The following is a 9,852-nucleotide window of genomic DNA, read 5'->3' as shown; positions in this document are numbered from 1 at the left end:
TTTCAAACCATCGGTTTTCCAGAGACCCCAAGTGTCCACTTTCTTCACTCGTTACATGACTTCAACTACGCCGCTGGTTCGAAAACCCTGGGACAAGATATGGCGGTAATGGACTCATTCGCAAACACCAAGGCTGCAAGGCACATGCCAAGACTTAGAGGCAAAATTTAATAATACATCTACTACCCAAACGCATACTAATATTTTAATATCCACAATGATTAGGCATACTGGCACAAATTACCCCACTAAAATAAGAGACAATCATATTTAAAATCAGATAAACCGCCCTTGTATATGACACTTAATTACATTAACGAGTTTGGGTACTAAGGATGCGAGTAAAACTATGTACAAGGTAGGATTGTTGAAAAATGCAAGGCCGATACACCCCCTATCACCTTGCACAAGGCACAATAACATACTACTATATTAGGAGTGTATAACAGGGAAGGCATATATATATACTACTACTACTACTACTAATTCCACGACACGGTCCAAAATTGGATGGATACTCATTCATGCCATCCATATTCAGATTCCAAACACAAGCAGTCACTTGATAAAGCAGTCAGATTCAGAATTAGAATTTTCTTCATCAGGTCATATTCTCCAACTGGATGGCTTTATGACAGTCACCTACTTTCCACTCCAGTCCGGAATCTGTATCAAATCAAAACATCTTTATACCATGAGATTCTTCTGGAAAACTGGATTCAAAATTCATATATGGGCTAACATTTCATGTGGACAGGGTGAAGTTACCTGGAAGCTATGGAAATCAAATCTACAAATTATCAGGTATCTGAAGCTGAATTATTGAGCTGACACTTGATTTCTTGTGTGTCTGTGGCACCTTCACTAGCAGATTGATTCTCTTCATTCTTTGAACTCAAGGTACCCGGGCTCATTTTCTGAATCTCCTCTTTGGGGTAGATATAAATTTTGCGAACCATTGCAACAAATTCCCTGATTTAAAAATAGAATTATGCAAACGAATTGTCATTGTCAAGATTTTTTTTTTACCATTACAGAATAATCAAAGATGTCATTGTTAGATATCCTTACTGCCACGGATCATCACCAACAAGCATCATATCTCCCTCATTATCAGTGTAGACAATAAGCCAATCCTTTTGTGGAGAAGTTAATAAACCTCCAAATTCGAATAGTTGATCTAATTCAGCAATTAATTCCCCATAATCACTGAATTTTGTGAGGTCCACTGACCTACCGAGCGCAATCCCCTTCTTGTGAACCTAAAATAAAAGCATTTGATTCAAATTTCCATGCAAACTTATTGCTGTCATTTAGTTAAAATGTGATATTAAAGGGGCTTACTTTAGTGCAACTTCTAGCAGAACCACTATGAGATTTTGCTTGAATATCTTTCAGATGTGTCTGAGAAGTTTGTAACACCTTTTCATGGTCGTCAATCAGCAGACCATCAGCTGGTTTTGATCCCCCCCTTGAATGCTCAGACTTCTGATCGTTGTCAAATGCACGCTGTTGGTGTGATGTTGTATGCATGTGACCAACTGGCTCACTTGGGACATTTCTTTGTGATACAGAAGGCTCTGGTGCAATGGGGCTACTAAGAAGTGAGATGCCAAATAGCTTACAGTCACTGTCTTTCGGTTTTGAAACCTCACAAGGTTTCCCTGATATTGGTTTGGGCAACAGTTCTCTTGAACGAGGACTCTCATATGGAGTTGATGGTGGTGGTGGCATCAAAAAGTTTCCATGTGAATGCTCAACTTTATGTCCATGAAGCATGGGGTACTCACCAAATGCACTACTATACCTCAAATTCCCTCGAACTTGGTAAGTTGTATCACCACCTTGAGCAGAGCCTTTTGTATTTGAGTCCAAAAGATTCAGTGACAGGCTAGATGGCACTCCAGACCAAGGACTCAGAACATTATGTTTGCCTTCACAATCCAACAAATGTTTTCTACCAACATTAGCTACAGGACCATTTTGATCAACAAAGGATGGATGGGATGAATGATCTCCATGGGTCCCAAAGCCTGAAAGCAGATCTGGATATGTTAGTTCATGCCTTCCCATTGACATCCAGCTGTCTGACCCATACCTTCTTGAGGTAGAAACATCAATCTTTTCATCATCTGCAACAGGTGGCCACACAGCAGACTTCTCGACCGTATCAGATTCGTTGCTTTCAGCAAAATTACCTCTCAAGGTCGACAGTTCTTGACCTTGCAAGACCCTTTGAAACCCACTTGTTGGCAAAGGATCTACGCTGACTTTAGATGAAGCTGTTAACCACCGATAACAGATCAGGCTTCACAAAATTACAAATGTTTTGCAAATATAGAACTCGAATAAATATCAGATATTTAAAAGCAACTTATCCATACCTTCACGAGTAAGAACAGAGGAATCCGGGGATGATGGAACCACATTAGATCGAGGCCTTTTAGGCCTGGGCATTGGTAGAGGATTCAGAGCAGGAGGTGCAAGAGCAGGCTCTATCTTCCATTGTGAAACTCTCTCAGGACGTGGTATGTTTGATGTTTCATCCCATCTAACCTGGAAAACACATCACACAAGGAACTCCATTACAACATGTCCAATTCAACAGAGACACACAAGGGTTGACATAAAAGCCAGAATGCAACCTTAAGACTTCTCCATTTGGACTTTGGCCACCTTTTGGTATCAGCATCTTCAATTCCAACAATGGTACCAGTAAACCTGTATTTATAATGCCAAGTCAAGGAATTTCTTCTATTCAAATTATATGTTTAATAATAATACAACACTGATCAGTTACATAGACAACGATGGAAAGAGAAGAAAAGAAAATCAGCATAGACGACTAAATTGCTTTTGAGAAATCACTACACATTCATACCTTTGCTCCGGAGCCTCTTCACCTTCGAACCTCATTTTGAACCGCATGCCAATGGTATAATTATTTTTGAGAGACTCCATGTATTGATCATAGGGAACAATAAACTCTGCTGGACTAGTCCTGCAAAACAAATTTGACCACACTACCATAGATGAGTAAACCCGCCGTGGGGAATCAATCAAAAAAGAAACACTCAAATCATTCATACATTCATGTGCAAGAACAAGGTACAAACCTAGGCTTGTAATACACAGTGAACATGGTCCCAGTCAATATGGCATGCCAAGCAGTTGCAAGAACACCGAGATGCATACTGTGGCTTGAGATAACCGATGATGGAACATTACCCTGTTGTCTCATTGCACGCCTAACACCAACTCGAAGTTCCCCATTCTCACCCCTGAAAGTTTCTAAAATTAGTCTGCGCCACTGAAGAGAATACCAAAAAAAAGCAAAAAGAGAGAGAGAGAGAGAGAGAGAGAAATCTAAAACTATATTCATTAATTAACCAACCAACCTTAAAAATATAAACGCATCCCCAGCAACTAGCCTCTTGGAGCTAACAAAAACACTCCAACCACTTTGCAGCAAGTGTCTACGCGGTTGACCTGATATTAACTCAACACATCAGTCATATAGAAAGAACAGAAAAACATGAACTTAAAAACAAGATCTGTAAACAGTAATTAATAATTACCCCGAAAAATATGCCTGAATCGCCACTCGTTCCCGTGCAGATCCTTGGCCACCAACTCCTGGGTAGGTGGCTGCTTCGTCATGTCCTGTCAACAAACACGAAACAAAGGAAGACTCCCCCAACTTCAGCACAAGGAAACAAACAAAGTACGTGGAAGGAGAAGCTAAAAGGGTAAAAAAAAAAGCAGCAAAACCAACCAGCGGAGGGAGGCATTCATCGGCATGTCGCCTCAGCACCGAAAACCCACCGTGAGTGCTCGTATCAGACGCCGTCAGCGTTTTACAAAACGAATGCACGTGAAACCGAGGAGGCGCCGCCGGAGGACCCTCTTTCTCCACCGCATTCTCATCTTGCTGTCATTCAGATCCCACAAAAAAACACATCAGAACGACGTCGTCCGTGTCACCTCAGGAAGTAATTAACTTACATTTGGCTCAGGAAGTAAAGTCACTTGAGCAAACACCTCATCCGTGTCTGGCTCCGCCTGAAATTTTTTTTAACAAAAACGAAACACCATAACATAAATAACAACTTAATTTAGCAAATTAGCTCTTGAAAAGTAGAGAAAATGAAGGGTTAGTTTCTACCTTGAGCATGACGTTGATAACCCGACAAAGGATCTTGGGTGGTAGATCGTAAACCGGCATATGCTGTTCCGCTACCTGATTTGTGGACGCTTCAACCTAATGCGTGTTTGTGCCATAAAAACAAACACTCGTCATAAATAGAAACCCACCAAATTTCACGAGCTCAAGAGAAGCTCCAACGAATCTGTGCTCCGAGGAAGTACAGTTACCTACCTGCTCGATGTGTCCTTGAGGAAAGTAGAACACGCGCTCTCCTTCTCTGGGCACCGTCACCAGAGGACCTGCACACGCGTGCCACAGCTCCCTGTAAAGCGCAGCTTCCGCGTCTGAAACCATAAAACAAGTTATCATCACGCCACAAGGCACAAACCTAACGGTTTCACAGAGGAAGACCACGTTACCTCTCGCGGATGAAGACGAAGAAGAAGAATTCCGAGCCTCGCCTCCACCAGAACCGTTCCTAACATCGTTGGTGTAGCCACCAGAACTATTATCTCCTTTTCCGTTCACCGAATTTCCCTTGATGGATACCTCCGACGTCGCCATTTTTTTTTTCCAGTTCAATTTCCTCACAGATCTCTCATATATCACATCGCAGGATCGGAACCTCCGTTTCTCTTCACTGTTCCGGAATTCAAACCTCGCGAGGAAATAAACAGACACGAAGCAGCACCAATTCACAAAACCTCTCTCTCTATACCTTCAATGGACGCTTTCAACCACTCTTTCTCTCTCTTTCTGTCTTAGTTTCTCTCTCTTGCTATCTTTCTTTTTTTATTTTAGTATTTATTTTTTCTCTCAGCTGATAAATGGGTAGCAATGCAGCACCAGAACCACTGTCGGAGGGGGTGACTTAACCAGAGTGGTCAAAACAGCGTGCAATGATTTCAACCGCGGTCAATTCTTAACCACTCTTAGCAACCGGCTACACCCGGTGGGCATCTTTTCCCAGCCAGGGAAACGCAAACAAAGCGATCCCCTTGGCGGCTCCTCGTACACTGAAAGGTGTTAGTGGTAACGGCGTTAGGATACGACGAGAACGAGAAGGGTATTGGATGGGGAAGTAACGGCGTGTGTCTTGACGGTCGCGGGAAAGTTGCACTGTTTTTATTGGGAAATGGCGTTGTCGTGCTGTGGACGGGCAGCGAAATGCAATTGTAATGAGAGGGCGCATTTAACACCACCCGCGCAACTTAACCATGCTTTGCTTTTCTTTTTCTTTCTTTTTTAGTATGCATGCATTCAATGTTTTTTGTTATTATGTTAGAGATACCCATAATTAATTCTTGTTGGGAATTAGTTCATCATTTTTACTGATTTTTTTTATTATAAGAAGGATTGATGTAATATGATTTATGGGTTATTATGGTTTCAATTAAATACCTAGAAATATTAGCTGGTTTTATTTTAATTTTTGGCGAACCGGTTGTGATAAGAACTTTGATGCGCCAGGGCGGTAGGGCACCACACACAACTGTACAGACTGAACAGCAGTTGTCGCCCCATTTGCGTCTTTGATCTTTTGATGCACATTGACATCGTAATCGAAGCTCCCTTTCCATCTAGGATTTTTTTCCTTTTATTCATTTTGCGTTAACCATTGAACTTCCTTATTTTAACACTGATTAATAATATACTCGCCTTTTTTTCACCTATACAATATATTTAGTATATTGATATCAGGAATAAAAGTGGTTTTAATATTATGAAGGCCCTGTTTTTTTATATATAAATTAATTTGATTTTTAAACTTTATAAAACGATTTAGTTTCTCTTCTTAGAATATTCATTATTTTTTAAAAAGTTAAAATATCTAAATTTACATGTTCTTTTTTTAAGTTTGAGAATCAAATTTATGAGTATAAAATAAAGAGATCATTACACTTGACCAAAAAAGTATAAAAACTAAAAATATATATTTTCTTAAAATCAAAAGTTTTTTCTTGAAATTTACAAAACAGGAATACTAATAAAGTAATTCAGCTACTATTAAAGAATAAATGCATTAATAATTGATAAACAATTTTTTTTTTTTACAAAATTGTATATTTTTATTTGAAATAATCAAATTAAAATCTTAAAAAGATAAAGATTAAAAATGTTTTCACTTAGACGTTACTTTGAGCTAGAATTAATACATTATTACATATGTCACAAAAACGTATACGACCTTAAAGTTCTATATTTCTCATATGTTTCTCACACAAAAGTACGTACAGCTATTGAAATGACAACAACATATAACCTTCATTTTAATTAGTCTTTTAGCACATCCTAAAATATTAATGCATGTTATAATGTATGTGTAACTCGTGTTAAAATCATTATTACATAATAGACAGGAATTTAAATGATTTTTTAAATCTAATTAATTTAACTGACTTACACATTCAGCCATGATAATACTAACATTAATTTAAAATTTTGTTATGAAACTTAGGGGGGACTTTCTATCTGCTGAGGGATAAAAGTCAGAAAATCATTTAATTTTACCATTCAAACTAGGAAAGTCCCACTAGTAGAATATCCCTTTAAAATTCGGAGTTGAATTCATTTTGCAAATATGGCTCCCTTTTACAAATTTTTACCTTGTTTGATTGAGTCCAGAAGCTATTCCGTCAAAAAAGCCGAATAAAACTTTGTCAAGTTCAAGAAAGTTTATGAAGAATATGCACGCATATTGTGTATACTCGTCAGCAAAGAGTTGAACTATATTTCCTTTTTTAATACGGAAGCATTTCCTATTTTTAACGCCATGAAAGGGTCACGAAGCTTGTAATGAAGATATGCATAAATACGTAGAAAGATATTTTATGCATTATTTAATTATACTCACCGATCATTTGTAAATTTATTTTTAAAACTCATGCATACGTGGGAATTTTAATTATCAATTATCAATTATCCCGGACCACACAAACACAGAATTAGACTGTGCTTTGAACGTGTTAGTGACACTTGCAAATATCTGATGAAATTGGCAATTTATTTGATTTATCAATAACAGTTCTAACTGTAATTCGATTTCTAATTTTTATCTCTTTCTTGTAATTGTCTCTCTGTACTTTCTTTCACTTTCATTCACACATTTTTTCCTCGAGATGAATTTTAAACGACTTCCTTCTGAAAGGGGTTATACTCCTAGGTTCAACCATATCTTTGGTAATTTATAAATGAAAAAGGGAAAATAAAAATCAGATTACAGTGCCATATGAATAATATTTTCACAAATTTTACGGAACTATATATACACCATTTTTTAATATATGTAAAAAAAAAAACAAGAAATCGATTATTACAACTGCAAGGATCATTTCTAATTCTATTTCCTTCTGGGAATACAAGTGTACAAAAGGACAGGTGTTTGACATGTGTTTGACATGAGTATTTGTTGAGTTGAAGCGCCGAAAAAAAAATCTTCATGGACTAATGCTAGACACGATTCATAAATGCATCGAATTTTCACTTACAAACTAATTACAACACGACACATCTTCTTGCAATTACCTCCATATTAAATACATCTATAATGCATATATATATCGTGAGAGACATGTATATATTGGAGGACAGGTGATTAAAGCAATATTACATGAGATGGCAAAAACTTCAACGCCCTATCAACTATGAAATTAAGATTTTATAAAGATTATATATATATATATATATAACTTTAGGAACTTTATTAACTCTTCTTAATTAAAGTAGGAATATTTAATTAAATGAGTATGACAAAGTTGAAAATATATAGTTGGATACTTGGAGTAGTTGCTTAGCAATTTCGTTGCACAACATTCTCATCTTGACTCTCATATGCAAACAACTAATATTTTATTTTACTAATTCTCTCTTCTAATTCGATTCAAATCTATTTGTTTCTTGTACGTACACGGTTGCCAATTTAAAAACATTATATACCATTTAGGGTGGTCAATGTATAATTTATGTCATCATTCATTAAGGTGAGTTGAACCACGCAAAAGTGCCATTGCTAACAGATTACCAATCAATGGCTAGTCGTGTATTTGAACCATGCACCAAAAAAATGCAGAGAGCATCGTACTTGTCAACACAAACAAAAGATAAATAAATAGAAGGGAGAATAATTTGAAAAAATTAACGAGGAATGAGAACAAAGTTTCTCCTTTTTTTTTTCCCTCGCTAGTCCTCCTATATATAAAATTAAGAATTAAGAATACAAAGAGATGTAACGCGCACGTTACGGTTTCTCTATCAAGTAAAATTTATGTAAACCTCGTTAAACATATACGTTTTATTTCTCATTCGATAAGTTACATTCTCAAATTAACAATGCTCGATCACATAAATTTTAGCTGATATAAAAAAATATATTACTAACAACATTTAAAATATATCTATTAAATAAGTATAAATATTGTTCGAGGCTTTTATCCTGAAAATTATTAGGGAGATTAGTTCATATATAAATACTCCGTAACCTATTTAGTTTTTTTCTTTTAAGAACTTCCCTTTGAAGTTTCTTTGTCATTTTTTAAAATATTTTCTTAAGTTTTTTTTTTTACTTATTCAAATAATGAACGAACCACGTGTTAAAAAAGATAAACTAATAAATTGATATTATTATTAGGAAAATAATTTGTAGAGGTTTTTTTGTATTTAGATCTTAAAGAGAAACAACAAGATGTGAAAGATAATTTATAAATATATTTGATGATGAAATACGATATAAAAAAAAACTTGGGAGAGGCGAATGAATTACGGTATTTTACTAGTAACTCATAGGTATAAAAGATGTTTTATGGATATCTATTATACTATTAGACACCTATAAAGAAGGAAAAAAATAAATATAAATATTATAATATTCTTAATATGATAGGAAAAGAGAATTAGAGAAAAAAATATTGGTGAAATATTTTCAATAAATGAATATTTATGTATAATTGTTATTATAGATAGTCTTACAGACTTTACAGTTATGACTCCAATTTTTAACTGTTGGTTAGCAGACCAAACTGACAGAATAAAAGGACAGTGATAGAAAAAAGATGGTTATGATAAGAAATTTTAATATGAATTATGGATGAATTGATTTACTTTGAATTAATTTCCAAAAAATAAAATAAGAATGATAAGTATATATTTATCTTAATTTTTGTAGTTTTATTATATAGATGATAAAAAATGGAATTGTGGGAAGAATACAAAGCATGCTGCCAGAAATCGATACAAGACACAGTAAAATTAAGACAGAGGGAAGAAAGTGAAGGTAAAGGCATGTCACGTGGAGACACAGACTAGAGATTAGGGACGGGACCCACGTGTATTGTGATGGCACTATAGAGCAGGTTTGTATGGTCCAAAGCAACAAGGAAAGGAATATTCTTTATTTTCTTTTAAAATATAAATATAAAATCACTGCCTAAAGCAAAATGTCAAAAGACCATAGGCCCACTGGGGATTGGGGTGCATAACTTTTTAGGTTACCCTTTTTCTTATGCATCAAAATACTAAATTACATGTTTAATTTGATCTATTATGTTTGAAATTTTAATTTAGTTTTTTTTTTATGTTTATAAGGTGAGTTATCATAATTTTATAAAATTATTATTATTTTCAAATTTGAGATAACATTTTGAATCTTTTTGACTGTGTGAAAATTATTTTATTAAATTTATTTGCATGAAAATTATAAAATTTAACTA

At 35.4% G+C, this 9,852-nt stretch overlaps 1 protein-coding gene across 2 annotated transcripts; it reads right to left on the bottom strand.

Annotated features, from left to right (window-relative positions):
• Positions 1–269: 269 nt before the first annotated feature.
• LOC100815956 (auxin response factor 2B) lies at positions 270–5,378 on the bottom strand. Of its 2 annotated transcripts, none has more exons than XM_003525385.5 (15): positions 4,567–5,378; positions 4,379–4,491; positions 4,166–4,261; positions 4,006–4,062; positions 3,776–3,931; positions 3,579–3,663; positions 3,399–3,489; positions 3,117–3,281; positions 2,882–3,001; positions 2,646–2,721; positions 2,385–2,556; positions 1,345–2,282; positions 1,072–1,262; positions 769–972; positions 270–666 (listed from the first exon to the last, which is right to left on the bottom strand). In XM_003525385.5, the coding sequence occupies exons 1-14, from the start codon at positions 4,709–4,711 to the stop codon at positions 801–803; spliced, it is 2,577 nt and encodes an 858-aa protein (XP_003525433.1). In that variant the 5' UTR covers positions 4,712–5,378; the 3' UTR covers positions 270–666; positions 769–800. The 2 variants fall into 2 exon arrangements, with proteins under 2 accessions (XP_003525433.1, XP_006580627.1); XM_006580564.4 differs by having other exon boundaries at positions 4,042–4,062.
• Positions 5,379–9,852: the final 4,474 nt, after the last annotated feature.

Source organism: Glycine max, chromosome 5 (assembly GCF_000004515.6).
Source record: "Glycine max cultivar Williams 82 chromosome 5, Glycine_max_v4.0, whole genome shotgun sequence".
Classification (NCBI taxonomy): Eukaryota; Viridiplantae; Streptophyta; class Magnoliopsida; order Fabales; family Fabaceae; genus Glycine; species Glycine max.
This window is presented reverse-complemented; position numbering and strand designations above follow the sequence as displayed.

Excerpts from the sequence above, each read along its gene's own strand:
- LOC100815956 (XM_003525385.5), bottom strand. The coding sequence starts at position 4,711 with ATGGCGACGTCGGAGGTATCCATCAAGGGAAATTCGGTGAACGGAAAA. Across the intron at positions 3,664-3,775 it reads ATGAATGCCTCCCTCCGCTG|GACATGACGAAGCAGCCACC; the intron begins GTTGGTTTTGCT and ends GTTTGTTGACAG. Across the intron at positions 3,490-3,578 it reads ATTCAGGCATATTTTTCGGG|GTCAACCGCGTAGACACTTG; the intron begins GTAATTATTAAT and ends AGTTAATATCAG.